At 41.3% G+C, this 25,377-nt stretch overlaps 2 protein-coding genes across 2 annotated transcripts; both read left to right on the top strand.

Annotated features, from left to right (window-relative positions):
- Positions 1–4,372: 4,372 nt before the first annotated feature.
- LOC145803588 (uncharacterized) lies at positions 4,373–6,568 on the top strand. The gene is made up of 2 exons (XM_082896915.1): positions 4,373–5,348; positions 6,441–6,568. Exons 1-2 carry the CDS (start codon positions 4,373–4,375, stop codon positions 6,566–6,568), a joined length of 1,104 nt encoding a protein of 367 aa, XP_082753041.1.
- A 125-nt stretch (positions 6,569–6,693) lies between these two features.
- Positions 6,694–8,142, top strand: LOC145803548 (uncharacterized). Its single transcript, XM_082896861.1, has 2 exons — positions 6,694–7,432; positions 7,601–8,142. The coding sequence occupies exons 1-2, from the start codon at positions 6,694–6,696 to the stop codon at positions 8,140–8,142; spliced, it is 1,281 nt and encodes a 426-aa protein (XP_082752987.1).
- The last annotated feature ends 17,235 nt before the right edge of the window (positions 8,143–25,377 follow it).

The raw sequence follows: 25,377 nt of genomic DNA, 5'->3' as shown, positions 1-25,377 counted from the left end.
AGCTTTTCATATTAAAAAAAATAGTAAATATATATTTTTTTAGTTAAGTAGAACATAAAATGAGATGATTTTTGAAATTTTTTTTATATTAAAAAAAAAGTGATTGAAAAAGAAAAATAAATAAATAAGGCACCAAAAAAAGATAATTGCAAACATTCAGAGTATATTAGTCTAGCTTTAATGGTGACCCGATTCGATTAACAATTCAATGAGATTCACATAATTATGTTTGGTGATTAAAAATGATATGAAACAAATAGTCACATAGAACTATAAATCCTCCTAATGGAGAAAATCAAATATATTTCTACCATTTAATATGTTAGTTTAGATATATTTTCTTATCACATTTTATTTAAAATAGACCATATTTTCTTATTATATTTTATTTGTCAACGCTACATAGTGGATTAAACCAATACAATTATTAATATATAAAGTGATAAACAAATTATGAGAAAAGAAAACTGTCATTCTAACATCATTGTTACTTTATAAAGAAACAACTCAAATCTCTCAGCAATATTTATGACTATAATTTTATATTTATATGCTTTAAAAAAATTATTACTAGAAATAAATACTCATTTGATGTCTATTTTGTTTTTTGTTTTTTTAAAAAAAAAATAAACTATAAACAATTTATAAAATTTATAAAATTCTAGTTTAAAAAATTAGTTTTACTTGTTTTGAGAACAAATCATCACTTCTTCCTTTCCCACGCCTTCGACAACCACACAAGGCCCATCACCATCTTTGGCTTCCCCTATCTATGGCCACTATCAACAGAAAACACCGCCAATGAGTCCTCCCACCTCCAACAACCATCAACTACCTCCTTTCGCCCAGCAACCACTTCCACCAACATTTTCCTTTCTGTATAATTTACTTTTAGTGAATAAATAATCTTTACTAAATATTTTCCTCTTCTTTATTTTCTAGGCAACCAAAAGGTAACAAAAAAAAAAACAATTTACAACATTTGACTGGTGACAACTGCTTGAGGCCTCATGCTTAGACTGTAAACCTGGATTTTGTGTTGCTACTCCTTCGAAAGCAGAAGAATATGTAAGAATTCACAGAATTTCAAATAGAAAAACTAACTCTGTTTTAACTTCAATTCCTGAATAATTAGGGTCCGTTTGGCAAGAGCTAAAGTGGGCTTTTTTGGCTATTTTAGCCACAAAAGACAAAATAGACTATTTTAGCCACAAAAAACAAAACATCACATCTAACCCATAATCATTACACTCTTCTCTCACAAAAAAAGTCAAAAAAGCCAAAAAGCCCTTCCCAAACCAAGCTTTTTAGCCCAGGCTAAAATAGCCAAAAAAGTCAAAAAGCCAAAAAGCCAACCCACTTCCCAAAAGTGTTTGCACTTCTGTGATTCAAAAAATTGGGGACATCTCCACCAACTGGCATTGCCTCAAACCAAACTGAGTTCACATGTTTGCGTGGTTTCCAAATATACATACAATGACAGACAGACACGTGAAGAACCATAGATATCAATGGCACTAGTTAAAATGCAAAATAAAAAATCTTTCGTCTATTTGACAATCCATAACATGAACAGCAATATAAAAGCATGCCACAATCAACCAAAGGTACTGAGAGGGGAGATTTGCGCCGTTAGTACGGCCGAGCAGGGATTGGACGGTCTGTTTTGCTCGGTCTCGAATATCGGCTGACCGGGCAGAAACCATGCCTAGCTGAGCTGCGACTAGCAAACATTCGGCGGCGCGCACAGCTAAGAGGCGACACCGAGCTACGGATAGCTCGGGCTAAACTATGGACAAAGGAGGGATGGCGCATCTCTGACCGGTGAGCCGAGATGGGAAGATTCAATATAACCTCGGATGAAGGTAGAACGGACGGGGGCCGGCATGCCTCGCGACCGGTATGCCACGACGAACCGGTCAACTCCAGCCCGGTCCATGGGCGTTCCCCCCCCCCCCGGCCGCCCCTTTGCCAAGGGGCAGTCCGGTGGGGCATAGCGCGGTTGAGCGCCTGTAGCGATAGTTCTTCTTGGGAAATAGGCCGGTCGTGGTACTGCGGTCAGGTGTGCCACCTGGGCCAATGGCACGAAGGAAGGGACATCTGCTCCACATATGCCTCAATACCGTTAGGCAGTTCTGCGTGTACTGTTGGGAGGACTAAGCCTTTACACGCGTAAGGTGGTGAGAGGCGAGTACTGCCACCTGTCTTGGGAAGGACAGCAGAGGTAGTGCGCGCATAATCTTGAGGCTGCATGGCCAGCCTTGAAATAGGGAGGAGGGCGAACGTTAGAGGTAGGCAACTTCTTCCCAAAAGAGAAAACTCTCTCTCTCTCTCAGTCTTCTTCCTCTTCCTCAAGTGAACTGACTTGATCGTCGGAGGGTCTATCCGGCACACCACCGTCGGGCAGCTCACCGTTTCTGTGTTGCCAGGTAGACGCCGTCAAGAGAAGCTTAGAGTACGAGGAGTACGGAAAACAGAGGATATTTCGCCCCCGTACAATTGGCGCCGTCTGTGGGAAGTTTTTTGATACTCAACCCTTGTTCTCAGAGTTTCTTCGACCATTTCCATGGCCAACAACGGCGAAGCCCCACTGTCCGTCGTCGATGGCGTCACACCTGAGTACGTCCGCTTAAGAGAAGGTCCTCTAAATATTCCAGCCATGGCGGGCCTAAAGACTCCTTCGCGAAGTGCGCGAGACAAACGCGGAAGGAGTGCTGATCGCTCGCAGAGTCCTGGGGGCTGCAGACGCCGGGGGGAGTCCCATGCGCAGCGCCTGCAGCACAAACTCAAGGACCAAGACGCCGTCATTCGCAAGATGACGGCGGAGATGGAGCTGTTGAAACGCCAGATTAAAGGGAAAAGTGTCGCTGGAGAGGGCAACCTCAGTGAGCGCACCCCGTCCCCTCGTTGTAGCAGTCGCCGCCAGGGGAGGACCACTCTCTCCATCACCAGGAACTATGGGGTTGGGGGCTCCAAACAAGGGGAGGGCAGGTCCCTCTCTTGCGACAACACATACCGCCCCTCACGCCCGACGCCGACGTCGGGATCCTCTTTCTCCACACGTTCTAGGGACTTGAGGGATATATTGGAAGAGAGGGCACGCTGTCGGGCGGCTCGGAGAGTGCCGGCATTGCAGAGGTTAAGCACTCCAGTGCGTTACAGTGAGGAAGTGGCGATGCCAGCCCCCAAAGCGATGGCCCCTGCGCTGGTGGACAAAGAGCTGGCGCGACTTACGGCCACGCCGCTGTCTCCAGAGATTGAGAGTACGCCACTCCCCGCCGGATTCCACCAGCCAAAGTTCACTTTGTACGATGGAAGGACAGATCCATACATGCATGTGAGCCATTACCGGCAAGTAATGGCTGGACACCGGCGGAATGACGCCTTGATGTGCTTCATATTCCCAGCAAGCTTGGGAGAGCTGGGTTTGAAATGGTTCGAGAGGCTCCCGGAGGGGAGTATTGAGGGGTGGCAGCAACTAGTGGAAGCTTTCGTCACCAGATTCAAAACCAACACACGAACGCCGAAGGAGGTCGACCATCTCCTGGGCGTCAAGATGGAGTCTGGGTGTTCGTTGAAGGCATACAATGCGAAATACTGGAAAACTTACAATGAGATCCTCGACTGCCCCACCAATCTAGCGATCACTCAGTACAAACGGGGTCTCCCAGTGCGACATAGGCTGCGAGATTCACTCACGATGCATCAACCTACAACCATGGAGTCATTGATGCAGCGGATCAATGAGCACATTCGTGTGGAGGATAATGCCGCCTCCGCGACCGAGAAGGTTAATCCGATCACGGCGGACAGGAGGGTTGCGGGGAAAGTTCACTCGGTTGGGCGGGAGGATAACTGCCCAAACAACGGGTCGAAAGACCAGCGCCATGGTCCAAACCATGATAACAGAAACAAGGGCCGCCGAAACGACCGGGGTGACCCTCCCCGTGATGTGGCGGAGGATGCCAAAAGAAAATTGAAGGCACGGACTGGGATCACCACGGTATTTAAAATCCCCATCTACCGCATTTTGAGCGAGATTCGAGGTGAACCCTTCGTCCGTTGGCCAGCCAAGTTGGGGAGCGCGTAGAGGGGCTTCAATTCAAAATATCTCTGCACCTTTCATGAAGAACGGGGGCATCGCACAGAGGACTGCTTGCCGCTCAAACAACACTTAGAGGAGTTGGTGGCGGCAGGGCATCTTGACCAATACATAGATGGGGGCATCAAGGCCACGCCAGCAGACCAAGTCGAGCCGAACGGCCTGGCCGCCCTAGAAGCGCCCCCGCAAGGTGTAATTAACGTCATCCACGGAATCATTGAACCGGCCAGGGTTTGCGAGCTGAGGGGGATGATCAAGAAGGCCGAGCACATGAGGGAAGTGCTCTCTATTCAGCCCGCTGTGAAGAAAAGAAAGACCGAAGAAAGGGACATCCTTTCATTCTCAACCAAGGACTTGGAAAGAGTTCAGATGCCGCACAATGATGCCTTAGTAGTCACTCTTCGCATCAAGGACTTTGACATCAAGAGAATCTTGATCGACCAGGGGAGTTCGGTAGAAATTATGTATTATGACGCATTTAAACAAATGAAGTTGGAAGACAAGGACTTGGCCCCCGCAACGTCCCCTTTGGTCGGCTTCAACTCACAGCCAGAATGGCCAATCGGAAAGATTATTTTGCCGGTCAAAGCGGGATCGGTCGTAAAGCAAGTAGAATTCTGGGTGCTTAAAGATCCATCAACTTACAACTTGATCTTAGGGAGGGTTTGGCTGCACGCCATGCAAGCAGTTGCTTCGACCTTCCACCAAGTCATACGCTTTTCGGCACCGAGCGGACAAATGGAGGAAGTTTGGAGGGACCAGGTGACGGCGACACAATGCTTCGTTACTGTAAATGGCAGCCGAGTGGCCAAAGGGTTCGTCCAAATGATTGAAGGGCTCGACGGTAAAGAAGTCCTTGAAGACGTAGGAAGAAAGGCCGAGGAAAAGTCGGTCGAAGATTTGGTAGAAGTGCGAATTGACAAGAACGATCCCACTAAGTTCTTCCTCTTGGGATCATCCTTGTCTAGCGCCGAGCGGATGGATTATGTAAACTTCTTGGTTTCCAATTTGGAGGCCTTTGCCTGGACGCCTTACGACATGCCCGGCATCGACCCGAGCTTCATTTGTCATCAGTTGAATGTCTTCCCTAATGCACGGCTAGTCATTCAAAGGACGCGCCGCTCAGCCTTGCACCATGCTGAAGTGGTCGCAGAAGAAGTGAAAAATTTGTTGGAAGCTGGTGCCATAGAGGAGGTGCAGTACCCCCGGTGGATATCCAACACGGTGGTTGTCCTGAAGAAGAACGGCAAGTGGCGAGTCTGCGTTGATTACAAGACTGTCAATCGAGCTTGCCCCAAGGATAGCTTTCCCCTCCCGCGAATTGACCAGCTGGTGGACTTAACCGCTGGCCATCAGAGGTTTAGCTTCCTTGACGCTTATCGCGGCTACCACCAGATAGCCATGTATAAACCGGACAGAGAGATCACATCATTCACAACCCCCAGAGGCTTATATTGCTACAAAGTCATGCCGTTTGGACTAAAGAACGCCGGGGCAACTTTTCAAAGGATGGTAACGAAGATGTTCGCTCCTCTTCTGGGCTGAACAATGGAGGCCTATATCGATGACATGGTGGTGAAGAGTAAGGAGAAGTCTCAACACCTCGCCGACCTTGCAGAGATGTTCGCCATACTTAAGCTCCACAAGCTTCGCTTGAACGCCACAAAGTGCGCCTTCGGAGTTGGCACCAGAAAGTTTTTGGGTTTTCTGGTCACAAATCGAGGGATTGAAGCTGACCCATCGCAGATCAAGGCCATACAAGACCTAGAGCGTCCCAACTCCACGAAGGACGTGCAACATCTTGCCGGGATGGCAGCCGCGTTGAACAGATTTATCAGCCGGTCTTCTGATCGTTGCAGGCCCTTCTTTAAAACTCTGAAGTCCAAGTTCTTCTGGGATGATGAGTGCGACCGCGCACTAGTAGACCTAAAAGCATATCTCTTTTCGGCCCCTATTTTGGTCGCGCCTCAGCCAGGCGAAGAGTTGTACCTCTATTTGGCTGTCTCTCAACATGCAGTCAGCGCGGTATTGGTGCGTGCTGAAGGCATCCAACACTTGCCGATCTTTTATGTAAGCAAGACTCTTCTCCCAGCCGAAACGAGGTATCTTCCCTTGGAAAAATTGGCGTTGGCCCTAATGATGGCGTCAAGAAAACTGGCACACTATTTTCATGCCCATACGATAGTTGTGTTAACCGAGTTCCCGCTTAAAGTGCTTTTTGAAAAGGCAGACTTCACTGGAAGAATTTTGAAATGGGCCGTGGAATTAGGACAATATGACATCAAGTTCCGACCGCGCACCGCAATCAAGGCTCAAGCACTTGCCGACTTTGTGGCAGAATTTGCCCCTGGGATGCATCCAGTATGCCCGGTTGATTTGGTTGGTGCGGATTTAGCACAACCCATAATTCTGGCAGCAGAAGCGAGTGTGGGTTCACAAGAAGGAAAAGGGACAAGCATAGCCTGACTAACAAAGTCCAACGACGATGAACCAACCAAGACAAGGAAAGGGACCAGAATGAATCGATCAGAGACTTGGAAATGAGAAGCTCCCAGAACCCCTCTGATTGCTAGAGGCTATTTATTGGCGAAATGTGGAAGCTCTTCGTTGATGGGGCGTCTAGCAGGCGTGGGGCCGGGCTGGGCATCGTGCTGAACTCGCCGGACGGGCTGATCATCGAACAGGCAATTACACTCGGCTTCCCAGTATCCAACAACGAGGCTGAGTATGAAGCTCTCCTTGCCGGACTAAGAAGCACGCTGACAATGAAAGCCACAGCCCTTATGGTATTTAGTGATTCCAAGTTAGTGGTCAATCAGGTCTCAGGGGAGTATGAAGCAAAGGACGAAAGAATGGCCAAGTATCAGGCGCTGGTGCGGGCAGAGATCAAGCAATTCGCCGCAATAAGGTTGGAACAAATCGACCGCGAGGACAACGGCGCGGCTGATGAATTGGCCGGACTTGCTTCTGCCCAGACAGCTTTTCCTAACCCCTTGATGATAGAATTTCTACCCCGGCCAAGCATTGAGGAACTAGAATCAGCCGAGGTACTCTGCGCCGACTTGGGCCCTTCTTGGATGGATCCTATCATAGCCTTCCTGAAGGATAGAATTCTACCGGAAGACAAGAAGGCAGCACACAAGATCCGGGCAAAGTTGAAGCGGTTTTGGCTCTCCCCGTCCGGGACCTTGTACAAGAAGTCTTTCACCGGCCCGTATTTGAAATGTGTCCACCCCACCAAGGTGGAGGCTTTCCTCTATGAGATACATGAAGGCGTCTGTGGCAGCCATACTGGGGGCAGATCCTTGGCTTACCGGGCAATTTCTCACGGTTATTGGTGGCCGCGCATGCAGGCAGATGCGCAAAAATACGTGCGCAGGCGCGAGAAGTGTCAGAAGTTCGCCCACCAGATCCACTAGCCGGCTAGAGATTTGCTCCCCCTCACAAGTCCTTGGTTGTTCGCACTTTGGGGGTTGGACATTGTTGGGCCACTCCCAGCTGCACCAAGAAACCGTAAGTTCTTCATTGCCGCCACCGACTATTTCACCAAGTGGGTTGAGGCCGAGCCACTAGCGACCATAAGGGAAAAGGACGTGAAGAAGTTTGTATGGCAAAACGTGATCACCCGTTTCGGTATACCCAAGGCCCTCGTCTCGGATAATGGCGCTCAATTCGATGGTAAACTCTTTCGCGGATTTTGCGAGGAGTTGAAGATCGAGTTCTACAATTCGACGCCGGCCTATCCCCAGTCAAATGGTCAAGCAGAGGCTTCAAACAAGACCATCCTGGATGGGCTGAAGAAGCAGCTTGAGAAGGCTAAGGGCAAATGGGCCGAAAAACTCCCTAATGTGCTCTGGGCATACCGCACTACCCCAAGGCGGTCAACCGGAGAAACACTTTTCGCTTTGGCCTACGGCATGGAGGCTGTCATCCCGTTGGAAATTGGCATGCCAACCATCCGCTCTGAAGGTTTCCAGCCAGATCTGAATAGTGAGGCGTTGGCATTGGAGTTGGACCTTGCTGAAGAAAGGAGGGAGTGAGCATTGATCCACGTAGCAGCCTACCAACAAGAACTCTCCAAAAAGTATAACAAGGCTGTGCATCCCAGGATGTTCAAGATTGGGGACTAAGATTGGGGACTGGGTATTAAGAAAGGTGCTTGGCAACATAGTGGTCCCTGGTGAGGGAAAGCTCGGTGCAAATTGGGAAGGACCATACAAAGTGATTGGTCTTGCCGGTAAAGGGGCATACCACCTGGAAGATATAGATGGCAAGGCTGTCCCCAGACCATGGAATACGGCCAACCTTAAGGTCTTTTACTTTTAAGATGTAATTTGCTTGTGTTTTTTAGCTTTTTTAGACCTTTAGCCCTTTGGCACTTAATGTAAAGGATAGCAATGCTTTGTAATGAAAAATAACCCTTTTGTTGTTTGGAATTACCTCTTTGTACAATGGACTCGCAAGGACGCAAGGCAATTATGAACACCAGGGGCAGGAGACCGGCCTGAATGGGACCGGATTGATTTCCTCTCACCCATAATGAACGCGAACCGCACAAACAGTTTGCATTGTCAAACGATGTAATTGGCGTAAGGATCCATTCGCATTAGGGCCGAGATGGTTTAGCTCGCCCGGTTGGAATGTTGGCGTCATGACCAACTCAACATGAAGCATTTGTGTTTTGCCCAGTGTAAGGGCCGAGCTGATATTGCTCGGCCCAGTGGATATAATGGCGTCTTGCCCAATATGGAAAATGAGCGGAGTTTGCTCGGCAGTATTCGGAATGTTGGAATTTTGTCCAATCGATAAGAAGCCGAGCTGAATTTGCTCGGCCTAAAAGAAATGTTGGCGGCTTGCCCAACTTAAAAGACGAACTGATTTTGCTCGGCCAGGTCGAAATTGCATGAAATTTACAAACTAATTAAGGCCGAGCAGATTTCGCTCAGAATAGTTAAAGCGTCAGTTCATTTTAAAGTTCATCGAACCGAACTACTAGTTCTAATTAGGGAACGTTTGAGGTGACTTTAGCTTGGCAAGCTGTACGGCGCAGCCGACCTGGCAATTGTGAATTGTCAAAAATTAAATCAAGGAATCCATGAAGATGCAAACTGAACAGAAATAGAAGATGAGCGAGCAATAAGTAGAAAGTCTTCATTGATAATGGAAATTTAAGTACAAAATGGGGGGAACATAGCCCGGTTACATTAAAAAAAAATTAAAAAAAAAAAAAACAAAAAGGGGGTCAATCCAAATCTGCGTCGACAGTTTGCTCGGAGACTTGAACTGTTTGCTCAGCCTCTTCCACGTTTTGCTCGGACAAGATTTCCTCGGCGTCATCGTCAGTTTCTTCCACCACGGCAACGTCCCGATCAGCCTCTTCCTCTGCACCTGGAGATGCTTCGGGAGGATTTTGTTCGGCTAGTTTCGCGGCGGCGGCTTCTTCCTCGGCCTCTTTCCTTGCATCCGTGATGAGCCGGTTTTGGGTGGCCTTGGAGTACGCCTGCATGTAGACCGGGATGTAGGCAGCAGGCGGATTGATGAACATGTCAGAATCCTGACCAAGGCCAACTTTCTCCACGGCAGCCTTCCAGCCGCATTGGAAAAAGATGTCCTTGGTCGCTTGGACCTGCCGTTCGTAGGTCTTCTCGCCCTGCGCATATCCCCGGTCTTCTGCGTCATCTACGGCCTTGTCCCTCTCGGCTTTGTGCGCATCGCGCAGTTTCCTCAGCTCGGCGAGATACCGAGCCTTCGTCGACTTCACGGCCTGAAGCTTATCCTCGTTAGCTCGGTCAACCTTCTGGCTCAGGATATCTCGCTTGACCTCGACTGCTTTCTGTGCTGCTTTGAGCTTCGCTATCTCCTCTTTTTTAGCCTTATTCTCGGCTATGGCATCCCGCAGGCTCTGCCGCACTTTGATCATCCGGTCATGGGCCAAGTAGTTCTTTTGCGCGGCCTGAAAACAAGTGAAAGATCGTTAGTATTCGAAAAACTGCACAAAAACCGAGCAAACAGTTTGACGTAAAAAATGGAGAACTTACCAGCACTATGGATTTCACCACTGAGCGGAGGACCTTGAGGTCAGAAAGCTCATCATGTTTTTTCATGTCGGCGGGCAAGATCAACCCCTTGGTCAAATTGAAACCAAGTGAGTAGTCCTTGTCCGCATACACAGAGTCTTCAGCAGAAACTGCTCGGCCCTGGTATTTGAACTCGGGTGCCCAGACCGGGGGGCTGGGCCCTTGGATTTGCTGGCCCGTGGTTGCTCGGACTGGTCCTCGAGCTCGGTAGAGATGTTATCGGTGGAGTCTTCATCCGCTAGACACGGCCCAATTTTCTCGTTCCTTGGCCGCTTCTTGGACCGACCAGCTGGCTACTCACTAACAAGCGCCAGCACTGCCCCATCTCCCTGCACGACGGGTGCGGAGGATGTCCCACCGGTTGCCTCTACGTTCTGGGGCTCGTCTTCTTCCCCGGTGATCAAGGACTTGATGGCCCTGATTTTCGCCATTTCCTGCTCGACGGTTAGTGGAATAAGCCTGATTGGTGGAAGGTTTGGATCCGGTTCTGGAGTTGGCGCGCGCAGAAAATCGGTAACCCGGCTCCTACGCGGTGTGGTGTAATGGAAGGTCTGATCGAAGCCTCGCAATTTCGAAGCCTCCCTCTCTTCGGCAGGATGGCGCAGCAGGACTCTGATGGCCTCTTGGTTGGCCCGGTAGTAGTCTGCTGCTAGGTGCTTTTCTGCAAAAGAAGACGAGTGTTAGATCGGCACGAAAAATAATTGCTACATAAAGAAAATAGCGCGGTCAGCCGAGCAAACTCACCGACACTACCAAAATTCTTTCTAATATACCATCCTGGAATGGGTGCCTCAGTGTCTTCATAGTGACCAGACACCCACAGGAAGTCGTCGTCGTTTGTCTCCTTGTTCGGGTTACCCTCTATTAATTTTGCTCGGCCCTTCTTCACTTTGAGGTACCAGCAGAACCCGCTCTTATTCCTACTAAGACTATACTGATGAAAAATTTCAGCCAGACAAAGATTGAGCCCGAGCATCCGGTTCAGTTCGGCAACCCCGTTTATTATTTTGTAAGTGTTATTTGAAACTTGGGTCGGGCAAAGCCTTGTCTGCCTCAAAAACTCACAGATCAAATGCTGGACCGGGAAGCGAAGCCCTCCCTCTACTATTGACACGACCGTAAAAGGACACCAGTCTAGATCTCCCCAAGGGGTGTCTCCCTTTTTGGCGAGCTCTAGGATGACATCATCTGGGATGTTGTAATCCCTGCGAAATTCGGCCATCGCACCGGGCGAGCTTACCATATAGCGGTACTTCCCCATCTATCTCGGTCTTATTTGATAAAGTGTATCTCGGTCAAAAATTTTTGTGGGTCTGATCGGACTCTGAGCTCCAACAGTTAGTGCTGGACTGGCTTGGTCGGTCCTATTTGTTCTGCATTGTTAAAAAATAATTCTAAGGGTTAGCACAGCATAAATTGCACGGCCCTTATGGGAATTGGCTCAGTGAAGGGATTATTGGTGTTTGGTCGGTTCGACCCCTACCTCGGGTATTCTACTTGGTCGATTTCCTAGTTCGGTTCTAACTCTCCGAAGCTGGCTCGGTTAAAGTTATAGCTCGGTCGTTTCTACTTGACGAATTAACCCGGTCAAGGCTTAAGTAACGAGCTCAAGTTTTCGCCCGGTTCAGTACTATTACCAAGTTTTAATCGGTAGTTTGGCTCGGCTACAACCTCTACGAGAAGTCACAAACCAGTTTTTGCTCGATCGGTGCGTCATTTATGGATCTAAACGAGCATTTTGCTCGGTTCTACCCAGATTCAAACTGTTCAGAAATAGGAAGAACTCGTTCGAACCTTGGAGGAACAGGGGGCATAAAAGCCCCATCCTTCCCTACTGTTCTTGTTTGCCCTAGGGTGTGCGAGATCTAAGCAAGGAAATGAAATCTAATGGCCCCGAAAATAAACAAAAATAAACATGGAGACCACGAAGCATAAAAAGGTGAAAAAGTAGAAGAACTCAAGTACGAGAGCTTGAAGAAAGGGTGGGAGGACTTACCAAATACAGGTTGCGAGGGCAGGGCCTCACGAACTTGGCTGTGGCTTTACGAGAAACTAAGAATGGAAGCGGAGGCAGGCGAGACACAGCGGCAGTAAGGGGAAGTTCTCAGAGAATATGGAAGGCTAAGGTTTAGGGCTTGTGTGGAGGAGAAGGAAAAGTGAAGGGTTTAGGCCCTTCGTTGGAATACAAAAAGAGGGGGGGGAAGGAGCCCAAACGGCTGTGCCGTTTGAATTTTGTGCGTGAAGAGCAGCTGGCTGTACGACCCAGTGGCGTGAAGCCACGTGGCACTGAAAATGCGGCTGTCAGTACGGTTATACGACCCTTGATGAGACTGGGGAGAAAATGGCCGACCAAACAAGATAGCTCGGCGACAGATTTGCCCCCAATCATGCTCGGCTTGTTGATGGAGCAACTCAATCCGTTAGCTCGGTAACCCCAGTCACGACCAGGTCGGATGGGGTTAAGGGGCAATTGAGAGGGGAGATTTACGCCGTTAGTACGGCCGAGCAAGGATTGGACGGTCTGTTTTGCTCGGTCTCGAATATCGGTTGACCGGGCGGAGCTGCGACTAGCAAACATTCGGCGGCGCGCACAGCTAAGAGGCGACACCGAGCTACGGATAGCTCGGGCTAAACTGTGGACAAGGGAGGGATGACATATCTCTGACCGGTGAGCCGAGATGGGAAGATTCAATACAACCTCGGATGAAGGTAGAACGGACGGGGGCCGGCATGCCTCGCGACCGGTATACCACGACGAACCGGTCAACTCCAGTCCGGTCCATGGGTGTTCCCCCCCCCCCCCCGCCGCCCCTTTGCCAAGGGGCAGTCCGGTGGGGCATAGCGCGGTTGAGCGCCTGTAGCGATAGTTCTTCTTGGGAAATAGGCCGGTCGTGGTATTGCGGTCAGGTGTGCCACCTGGGCCAATGGCACGAAGGAAGGGACATCTGCTCCACATATGCCTCAATACCGTTAGGCAGTTCTGCGTGTACTGTTGGGAGGACTAAGCCTTTACACGCGTAAGGTGGTGAGAGGCGAGTACTGCCACCTGTCTTGGGAAGGACAACAGAGGTAGTGCGCGCATAATCTTGAGGCTGCATGGCCAGCCTTGAAATAGGGAGGAGGGCGAACGTTAGAGGTAGGCAACTTCTTCCCAAAAGAGAAAACTCTCTCTCTCTCAGTCTTCTTCCTCTTCCTCAAGTGAACTGACTTGATCATCGGAGGGTCTATCTGGCACACCACCACCGGGCAGCTCACCGTTTCTGTGTTGCCAGGTAGACGCCGTCAAGAGAAGCTCAGAGTACGAGGAGTACGGAAAGCAGAGGATATTTCGCCCTCGTACAGGTACTATCTACATTCACCATCAGAACAGTGTGATAGAAACTCAAAATCATAGAACTATAAACATCAATGAAAGCCCTACACCCAAAACCTTTTCCATCCATCAATCATCTTGAAGAAATACTTTCCCTCCATAATGGAGCGTCAATATCCTCAAGGCGTTCTAAAAATAGCCCAGATCTCGGATCTTCACCTGTAGCAGCATGTTATATTGAATTAGCCATATGCAATCTGTAGTTCTTAGTAATTCAAGTAACCAAAAAAGTTACTTTTTTTCCTGAAATATTTATGCAATTTCTTTGCCACTTTTTTTCGAAGGCCTTTAAAGCGTCAAATCGTAACCAACATAATCATAAGGAAAATATATATATATATATATATGTACATATATATATTATTCGAGGTTGGAATGAAAAATATGAGATGGAAAGGAAGACCGACAAAATGAAGATTACTGCATCAATCATCTTCAAAATCTAACCAACTCTATAATGTTTGCTAGATTCATTTGCAGTTGACCAAAAACAAACAACAATACGGGCATGATAGGTTACGAATAATATCAACCTAAAGCATAGCCAAAAATAAACTGGAAAGGCCTTCAACCTCTCTCTATGAGCATTAAAGAAGAGCCCACCAATCTTGCAAAATTTGACCCCAGCCACTTAAGCCAAAGTTGTATTATCAAAATATATAAACAAACTCCATACAACATAACAAATTAAATTCACGCCATTTTAATAACGTCAAGGAAAAAGAGACAACAATGGAGGAACATAGATAGATAAAAGTAAAATGAAAAAGATTTAATATTGATGCTTGTTATTGCCTCATGATCATATTGGTGCAATTGGGTGAAACAAGGCTTTCCATGTAAGTTCCTGCTACAAAATGATTTGGGCAGGCTCGAACCACAAGTTTCTTAAACTTTTTCTCTTATGGATTGTAGAAGATTAACTTTTTTTTGACAAATCACCAACAAAATTTCACCAGTCTCTGATAAACACAATGCTTCGCACAAAGGAAAAAAATCATGATTGATTGTAAATTTGGTCCAAGAATCCCTCACACCACACTCTTTCATTACCCAAACATCTTTACAACCTTCGCGGCGAGAAACAAGCAAACAAAGGCACCCTCCAAGAACACTGAGCTCTTCAAATGAAACAAAGTCATCAATAGGAGATGGCACATCTCCAAAATTTTCATATGTTAAATAAAGTGAAGCAATTACAGTCGAATCATTTGAACCCACAAAACTACTAGCAAACCAATGAACAGCCCCATTAACAAAAATCCCTGGCGAAGGCCCATAAGGTGTATGAATATAGGGAGAGTCCACAATTCTTCTCCATGAACTAGTTCTTAGGCTATACACACCGACTATATTATCATCAAAATCACAACCATAGTCATAATGATCAATGAAAGAGTATGGTGTGAGGGATTCTCAATAAGTGAAATTCTCAATAAGAAAATAAAAATATATTAAATAATATAAAACTATCTTTACACTTAAACAACTAACATTCCTCTCAGATGTGAAATTCTCATGAAAAATTGAGAGAATCGAATTCTTTTTTCTTTTTTTTTTCTTTTTTTTTTTGTGTGGAAAAAATCCTATTTAGTTAGAAAATGTGATTCATGCTAAAATACAAAAATAATAATAATAAGGAATCACTTTTCTATTCTAATTTGTTCCAAACGACAAATTATGAAAATCGATAATTAACTTTTCATTCCCCTTCAAGATTATTGTTATTCAAACACAACCTATGAATAAGTTTTCACAAACTGATTTGATCTAGTTCTAAAGTAAATTACACCCTACTCATTTTTTTTATTTTTTTTTCGTGACAAACACAAAAAACTTCATTCCATATCATAAAAGGATATTATTATATGGTAAAAGGTAGCATAGAAAGAAAAGAGGCACCCTTAGTTGCTTCCTACTAAACGAAAAGGATAACATAACAAAACAACCTATGACACAAACTAAACAAAATAGACACAACATTTGTACTACTAAGACTTGGGTAATATAGTGAGACCACGGAATTGACATTGATAGAAGCAAAATAGAGTTCCCTCTTACTTCATAGTTTAAAAAAATTTCAACCAATAAAAAAGAAAAGACACAAATTAAATCCGGGGAGGAAATAGCACTAGCAAAGCATAACACAAATATCATACTACACAAAAGTTAATAAGTTCACAGTACTGGCACCACAAAACAACATGAGTAACATCAACAGAGAATAAATAGACTTCAGTCAAGCCTATCCAATAAAGACATTTATTGTCCTTTCCATAGGCATCTTGATAAAGTCTTGCTTCTAGTAAAGATCCTTGAACATTATCAAGGCCTTATAGAGCTGATTCTTCAATCAAACGGGGAGAAGCGAGGACTTGGGGGATTGAATGACTCATTCAACCTAAATGTCTTTGGTGCCGATGAGTCAGCTTCAGTGTTAGAATCATCACATGCTTCAGGCCTTGCTTGGGGAACCCTAATAAGAATACTGTTTAGTAAAAGAAACACTTCCACTCAGGAAACAAAATGGAAAAGAGATTTCAAAATGATTAATGTAACGTTGCATATATATGTGTTAGTTATGATTGCTTGCATGTACCCCTATGATCACTTCATTTCAACAAATGTATAAGTAGAAATATGAAGAAAAGAGCAAATGAAATAATAACAAAACATAAGGAATGATTTTTATTCAACAACGCATAAAAATATTCACAACTTTGCATAAAATATACAAAACATAAACAAGGCAGCAGAGGGACAAATATAGAAAAGCTAAGATATTATAAAAAAAATAAGAAACAGAGAAAGCCAAATAGACTCACTGAAGACCATCAATCACTCCAGTACGGGCTCATATAGTTAAAGGACCTAAGAAAGAGAGACTCTCCATGTGCTCACCTTAGAGTAACATGTTAAAGTGTCATGCAAGTCCTTGTGCCTCTATAAGAAACAAAAAAAAATGCCTTTTTTTTATTTTTTTTATTTTAAATTACATCTGGGAAACTTTCCTGAAATATTGATGTAACGTGTCTTTGCCACATTGTTATTGTTTTCAAACACCTTTAAAGCATCCTATCCTAACCAACTCAACCATATTTGATATTTTATATATATAAATATATATAATGGTGTTGCAAAGAAAATTATGAGATGTCGAGAAAAAGCAACAAAGAGAAAAAGATAACCTCAATTACCTTTAAAATCTAACCAACTAAATCATGTGGATCACGGATTTATCTGCAGTTGGTCAAAATCAAAGGAAAAAACATGTAGCTGACTCCACTTAATTGGTACACAAGACTTAGTTTGGTTTTTCCATGAAATGTGTAAATTCTACCTTGTTTTGTATATATGGTTGTCTTTCCCTATCTGAGAATCGAAGACAATCACACCTACCTTGCAAATCTGACCCAATCACTTGAACCCATTTAAGCCAAAATTCTTTATTCAAAACATACAAGCAAACTCCATAAAACACAGTAAATTGAACTCACATTGTTCTATATACCATCAAGGAAAAAGAAACAACTATGAAGCAAAATAGATAGACAAAAGTGCAATGGAATGACAAAAAATGGTTTAGTTCAATCATCCATATAATCAAACTAAACATCATCATTGCCAAAAAATAATTGAAAGGCCTTAAACCTTTGTCTGTAATCATCAAAGACAAACTCCATACTAACATCGAGGAAATTTGTTTTCTCCAAACAACATGACAAATTAAACTCACACCATTCTAATAAGATTAAAGAAAAGGAGAAAGTGATGCAATAACATAGACGGATAGAATCAAAATGGAATGGGGAAAAAAATAAATTAACTCAATCCATGTTACCTATCCAGTACCAACCTTGATTCCTCATGATCATTAATATTGCTGAAATTGGGTGAAACAAGGCTCTCCATGTAAGTTCCTGCTTCAAAAAGATATGGACTATCTTGAACCACAAGTTCCTTAGATTTTCTCTCTTTTGGATTCAAGAGGACCAACTTTTTTTGACTAACCTCCAACAAAACTTAACCAGTCATTGATAAACATAATGGTTTCCAGAAACGAAAATTATTATAATTGATTGTAAATTTGATCCAAGAATCCCTCATGACATACTACTTCATCACCCAAACATCATTATAAACACCATATCCAGCACAAAGGCACCCTCTAAGAACACCAAGCTCTTCAACTAGGATAAAGTTATCAACAGAATTTGGAGATGGCATGCTAAATCAAATGAAAAAATGACAGTAGATTTATTCGAACCCACACCTTTACGACCTAACCAGTGGAGAGCCCCTCTAACAAGAGTCCCTCGTGAAGGTCCATGAAGTGTATGGTCATAAGGAGAATCCTCAATCCTTCTCCACAAATTCGTCCTTAAGGTATACACACTGACCATGCTATCAGCACAATTAGCATCTTGGTCATGATGAGAAATTCTCACAACTTTGTAGTCATCACTAGATGAGTCATAACCAGCCCATTACTATTCAAATGAAATTTAGACTTAGAAAAAGATGATTGGGGCAATTTTCTAAATTGTCTAGTAGATGGGTTCGCCAAAATGCAAAAGAAACAAATATCAATCATCAATAACAAGCCATCACACGAACCCCAAATATCAACGCAACGATTAGGGTTTTACTTAGGCGGGAATTTTAGGTGGACTGCCACAAAATCATCACAAAATTGGAATGATTTGAGATCCACATAATAGAAATCAGAAAAATCCGAAATGAGAATTAGTTGTTCCGGTTCGTTGGTGTTGCGAATGAGGTGGGTTTTGATGAAATGATGATCGAAGATAAGAGAGAGACATGGTTTTGAAACGCACCTGAATCGGCAGAGAGATTTGACAGGGAGACTCAAGAGTACCTCGACGATGATCTCATCGGGAAAGTTCGGCATCACAGTCTCAAGAGTATGTTGACGGTGGTGATAGATTTTAAAGCAATTTATAAATAAATTTTCAAGTTATCAAAAGCTTACATGCATTCATTGGCAAGCCAAAAAACAATTGATACATTTTTTAAGGTTGTGTTTGGATTATGGATTTGAAAAAAAAAAAAAAACGAGAAAAGGTGGTTGACACGTGAATGAAATATAGTCACATTTCACCCATCTTTTTCTTTTCCCTTTCCAAATCCATGATTCAAACACAACCTAAGGGAATGAGTGTTGATTTCGACATCTAATATGCCCGAAGTTGAACTTTAATATTGTGACTTCCATTCTTGATCAACATGCTTCCAAAATTTCGTGTCACAAGCTGATGTGAAGATGTGCCCTAATATGTGATCCACGAATACACCCTAAGTACAAAATCCTACACGTGCCCTTTTAAATGCATAATTTTTTAATTATATTTACAATACGACTTCGGCTTTGAAGTTGTATTTTCAAAAAAAAAAATTCAAATAATTTATTGTAAAATCTTTCAAAACAACATGAGTTTGGTAAATAAATATAACTTATTTGAGATTGAATGAAAAGTATGATCAAATTGGAAATATGATTTAAAATCACATTTATTTGGTAAAAAAATCCAAATATGCCATGTGCTACTTTATTTGCAAATATGAGATTTGATTTGACAATCCAATGAAAATAGCAAACTTATTACTAACTTCCAATTATCATAAAAATGTAATGGATCCAGATGTGAAATACTGAATGGATTCATGCATCCACCAATATCACTATTTTAAGGGCAAATTACGCTCACCACACCTAAGGTTTGGAAAAAACTTTACCCTTATATAACTTTATATTTCCCAAACCTCAAGGGAGGTCGGTGCACTTTACCCTTCTTTTAATTAAAAAAGATCATTTATTATGTAAGATTCAGAACGATAACTTTGCTACTTTTTTTTTTTATTATTGGCACTGAAGGGTCTGAATTAAAGCTCGACTAATCCCCAAGGGTGCACAGGCCCTCAACAAGGAGTTTCTACAAGTGCACCATGATTAATTCAAGGGTTTTTCCCCAGTCCAATAGCCCTAAGGAATTGCTAGCACCTAAGAAATTTGGATCCTTGAACCTTGGAGGGAGCAGGCCCCAAAAACCCAAAGCCTTGCCACCAGGCCAACCCCTTGAGATTATAACTTTGCTATGTTTTTAAGAGGGTAGCAAATTTGATTTGCCATTTATTGTGACAAACCACATCGTTTCAAGAAAATTTTCCCAAAAAAATATTGATGTGGCATCTATGCCACAATGTTCTTGTTTTCAAAGGCCTTTAAAGCATCATATCCTGAACAAACCGAACCGCATTGGATATGTATATATATTATTTGGTATTGGAAAGAAAGACCAACAAGATGAAAATAATATATTCAAACATCTTAAAAATCAAACCAACTATGGCATCAGGTTTTAGAGACCCAAGTTCTACCAAACAGACTACATCATGAGGTTGAAAGATTCATTAACAATTGGAAAAAAAATGGGCAATAAAATCACCATCTAAAAAAATGATTCATGTGGCCGACTCCACTTTACTAGGATAAACACAACACTTAGCTTGGTCTGGCCCTAAATTGTGTCAATTCTACCTTATTTTGTTGAGAATTGAAGACAGTCACACCTACCTTGCAAATTTAACCCTAGCCACTTGAACCCATTTAACCCAAAATGCTATCTTCAAAATATATAAACAAAATCCATAAAAACATGAAAAAAATTAAACTCATACTGTTCGACTTAACATCAAGCAAAAACAGACAATCATGCACCAACATAGATAGAAACAAAAAGATGGTTTAATTCAATCATTCAAAAATTTACCTATCTAGTAGTAATCTTTGATATGGTGCTTGGTCTTGCCTATTTTAGCTGGACTGCAGCAAAATCTTTGCGGAATTGGAACAAATTGAGATCTACAAAGTAGAAATCGCAAGATTTCGAAACAGATGAGAGAGAGAGAGAGAGATAGAGAGAGCGGGGTGAGTGGGATGATGATCCCTTCAGGACGGTTAGGCATTGCAGTCTCACGAGCTTCAGAGTTCGCCGCCATTAAAAGGATGATGATCACCTTCATTATTTTTTATTTTATTTATTTTCAGTAAATTTTATCTAATTTAATTTTAAATTTAAATGTAAAAAAAATTAATTTGATATGAATTATTCTAATTTTTTCACTAATTTTTTATTAAAATATTTTTTAAAATTCTCATCTTATTTTAAATTTTCCTTTTCATCAAATTTATTAAAAAAATATATTTCTAATATTTCATCAAATTTTAATTTGATAAAAAAAAATGTCTCCATTGATTTGATAAATAAATTAGAGATAGTTTTTTAGTACTTTCTTTTTATTAAATTTAAATTTAATAAAAAAAATTAAAAATTTTAGATACTCTCATTAGCAATTGATCATGAGTATTAATTGATATATTATTTTTTCACAAATAAAGGGGCAATTTGGAAAGATTGGTTTCTTAGTTTTTTTTTAGCTTTTTGATTTTTTTTGAGTCACTTTACTTCTTTATTTTTCTACCAAAAAAAAAAATTCAACAAAAAAAAAACCAAAAAATTAAAAAGTCAACTTTTTACTATTTTTTCAAAACACCACAAAATTTTATAAAATGAACAATTTAACTTAAGAATTTTCTCTGACTAACAATAACCCAATACCACTGCCTAATTGAAACACTCAAAACGTACGATATTTAGTTGTGATTGTTTCAAGTGTAGGTTGTTCAATAATTGAATCTGGAATACACCTTACTTTTCGAAATAAAATTCTTCACAATTTTTTATATTTCTTAAATTGGAGACCAGCCTAATTTTTCTAATATATTTTAACAAATTCAACTTTTATTCAAATACTTTTTAGTTCCTCATATTTTTTCAATAATTTTGGTAACAAGTGTTTCAACTACAAAAGAAAATGAAAAAAATATATAGAAATGCTGAAACACTTAACCCAATTGGAATAACCAGTGAAGAAAAAAAAAATTGATTATGATTTCTCATCTTAATGAGAAAAGAAAATAAAAAATTGGGTAAATTACAAATGTCCCCCTGAAGGTTTGATTAAAATACTAATTGCCCCCTGTGATTCTGAAAATTACATTCCACCCCTGAAGTTTCTAATTTCATAACAAATCGCCCCTTTTATTAATAAATCATTAAATCAATGAACAGTTTTTAATGATGTTAGAAATATGTTTCAATTAATAATTTAGGTAATTCTGTTATTGTATAAGAGAGCAATTATAAATTTCCTTTTTTTAGTTAATTCTGTTAAATAAAAAATTCTAACACGGAGGTATTTGTAATTTTTCAAACCACAAGAGACAGTACGTAATTTAAACAAACCTCAAGGGGTGTAATCATAATTTACCCTAAAAAATTATATTTTTTCATGATCATATTTTGATGGATCTAAAAGAACAACAACTGAGAGAAGAATATAACCAATTAGTTTGTTTTTTTACCAAAATCCATCACTTTGAGCAAGAAATCAAATATACAAACTAAGAGTCCTCTTTCTCATAATTTCTTATCAAATTTATAAACTAAACATAAGAAAGAAATCTCTTCCTTTTTTGTTTCTAATAATTTCTGACCAAATCACCCCATCCAAACAGACTGCAAGCAGTGAAAGGAAAGCAATTGATGACCAAAGATAGGAAGTTGCAAAATGAATAAGAATGGTTAGATGAAAAAAAAAATAGTGCAATTTCTACTAGTTCTTATTCACAATGATCCATCATCATAAGCACAAATTTACCAGAAGAAAACAGTTACACCATTTGATCAATCAATCCCAAAGTTCAACCAACAAAATACATTGACAATCAATTTATTCAAGTTCTATGACTGAGTGTACAAAACTCTTGCTAAAACTGCTACTATCATTTGAATCCTCAACTTGAAGAGATATATCTCACAGGGAAAACATGAATAAATGAGGAACGCAACCACCACCAACACCAACACTAACACTACCACAACCGGTAGCACATTAATTTCAAAACCACAACCAAACATAGGAAAATGTTTTCCGAAAAAATATTATTTTTTCCATAGGAAATGTTTTCCCTGAAACAAACAAAGCATTAGGTAATTGAAAGTCTGAAAGAGTCGAAAAGCAGGCAGTCCGATCAATGTGAGTTCAGTCCCTATGACTGGTCTCTTCTTTAATTTGTAGCATTCAACATGAAATATAACAAAAAATATATTAATGAGAACCAAAGTCAAAGGAAAATAGCATAAAGTTTTCATCCACACAAATAGTTTCCAAATTGGGTGATCAAACATCCAGAGCAGTTAACAGATCCACACAAACAAAAGCAACATTAGGTTCAAAACTCCAAAAAAAGATAATAAAATAGGTTTATGCCAAATTCAGCTGCAAACCACAAACTTTTTGTTTATTTTAATGTCTTTCGTTTTCTCTCTCTTCTCCGCAAGCCATTGTTGAACAACTAAATGGTTGATTCCTAAAACTGAAGTTGTTTTACTCCAAGCACCACCGCCTCATGCTACAGAGTGTGCCCTAGAAACATAACACAATTGGAACACAAAGACATCCATCAGTACATCTAATAATAGTTTTCGAAATTAAATATTTTCACACATTCAATCCATATAACAAATTAAAACGTGACATGTTAATATGCTTGGAAGAAAAATGAGAGTGAACAACAGATACGATACTCTGTATATATTCTCACTAGGGGTTCAGATTATATGTGATCTGCAAAACCAACTGAAGAAATTCTTAAGAAGAAACATTGTGAAAAAGAACAATCAACAGGAGCACTCAGCCAATTCCACTGGACCAAAAAGAAAGGGAAAAGGAAAAGAAAAGAAAAGAAAAGAAAAGAAAAGCTAAAAAATTTGAATATAAATGTCAATTGAAATACCCAAACATCAGCGCTAGTTGAAATGAAAAGCCACCAAGAGCACTAACAATATATAACAACCAAATGCTAACCAATCCAAGCCAAGCATTAAGTCCCACCAAATGCTGCTCATCCAAAAATGAATTTAAAAAAAAAGAAAAATAAAAAAGTAACAATAATATGATACTCTTCTATTGATAGCAAATGAAAAGCAAAAAAGAGGCCAAAAAAAGCACATCACCCTTTCCAACCTGGCTTCTTCGAATAAATACAATAAACAATTCTCACTTAACTACCCTCCCACCTCTGCCACTTTGCTTTGCTTAAAAATTTGTAGGTTAGTTACACTTCACCTCATTAACTATCATGGAATGTCATCTTACCCCCCTCAACTTTAAAACCGTACATTTAGTCTAAAAGGTGAAAGTAAAGCAATTTTGATAATTAAGGGCTCCAAATGTACAGTTATAAAGTTGACGGGGGTAAAGAGTAATTAACCAAAAATTTGTACACAATAAAAAACTATTGACCCACTCCATACTAGCAGAAAACAACATATGGGCAACAAACTATAGATGAATTAAAGAGAGAAGATATTTTCTAGGACTTTTAAAGATGGGGAGAATTTTTTTTTTTTATTTTTTTTTTGCCGCTGAGGCAAAGCCTACAAAAATTCAGCTTCCATAAAATCAGAAACACGAGTTAAAAAAAAAAAGAAAGGCCCAATTAGTACACATTAATGTGTGTTTGGGAGGAGAAATATTGGATACACAACCACAATACACAAACTCCAAAGTATAAGTACAAAATGCAAAGTATTCAAGAAAGCAACAATACCACAACCCCAATACACAAAATTATTTCGAACACCTAGATAAGACAGATTTGACACATAATTGGTAATAAGAAATTTACACAATCAAGTGAGATTTGAAAACTGATGCATGCCAATTATCGCATAATATGCTGCTCCAAACTTAATAATCTTCTAAGTGACTTCTTACATCTCAAGTTATAAAACTCAGAAGACAATAATAGAAACCATAATCCATGTGCTGACTATCTCACCATATGTGTGGCTACAAGCTGAATTTCAATACCATTACATGGATTGATTTTGAGATGAAATCAAATCAAATTCACAAACCTTGGACCACAGCAACAGCTGTGAGGAACCACTATTTGATTTTGAATGAATTCTAGGTCACAAGACAAAAACAAGAACAAGAACATAGCAATCAAATTCAAATTCTTACTGGGTACATACTGCCTATTGAGATGGTTATGCAGATATATACACAACTTTAAAGCAATTGAAAGTAATATTACTCTACATAAAAGTAACAAGAAGCTTGAGGTGGGCTCAATCCTGAGAATGTCTTTGTTCTAAAGTCCAAGCCTTGCCACAAATATAATATGATTTTTGAAAAGCATAGACATATCCGTGAACTTAAAAGTCCAAACTGCAGACAGACACAATTTGTTCCTGATTTTCTAAACTGTAGATTCATTGGGGAATCTACATACTAGGCCACCAGTTAAGTTCCCAGAAGAAATTACATTGTTCCTCTCTATCCTTTTCCTATATATCATTTCAACTTAAAAGATATTTCAAATTGTTCACTAGTATCATTCAATTCTTTGAAAAATAGATTTAGAGGACTTGCTGAGATTTCATCATAAGATGGTTTTTTTGGGTGAAAAAGAAAAATGAGAAATTAGGACTTCATTGGGATTGTCAAATTTTGAAAATACATAATCTGAAGCCAAGCCTATAGGATAAAGCACACAACTTTGGCATCATGAACATTTCATTGCAACATCACTTCTTTTATTGGTAACTTGAGCAGGCTCAGAATACTTGTCTCTTTATTGGATGAATGTAGCCTAAGCTACTGGCGAAATGTTTTACACCAAGGGAGAAAGTTATGTTTCATTATACAAACTTTGCAAAGTCTATTAAAGC

Source organism: Camellia sinensis, chromosome 1 (genome assembly GCF_055761805.1).
Source record: "Camellia sinensis isolate YWXY chromosome 1, ASM5576180v1, whole genome shotgun sequence".
Taxonomy (NCBI): Eukaryota; Viridiplantae; Streptophyta; class Magnoliopsida; order Ericales; family Theaceae; genus Camellia; species Camellia sinensis.
This window is presented reverse-complemented; position numbering and strand designations above follow the sequence as displayed.

Coding starts and splice junctions, on each gene's coding strand:
- LOC145803588 (XM_082896915.1), top strand. CDS start 4,373: ATGAGGGAAGTGCTCTCTATTCAGCCCGCTGTGAAGAAAAGAAAGACC. Junction 5,349..6,440: donor GGTTGTCCTGAAGAAGAACG/GCAAGTGGCGAG, acceptor ACTTTGTGGCAG/AATTTGCCCCTGGGATGCAT.
- LOC145803548 (XM_082896861.1), top strand. CDS start 6,694: ATGTGGAAGCTCTTCGTTGATGGGGCGTCTAGCAGGCGTGGGGCCGGG. Junction 7,433..7,600: donor TTACCGGGCAATTTCTCACG/GTTATTGGTGGC, acceptor GGCCACTCCCAG/CTGCACCAAGAAACCGTAAG.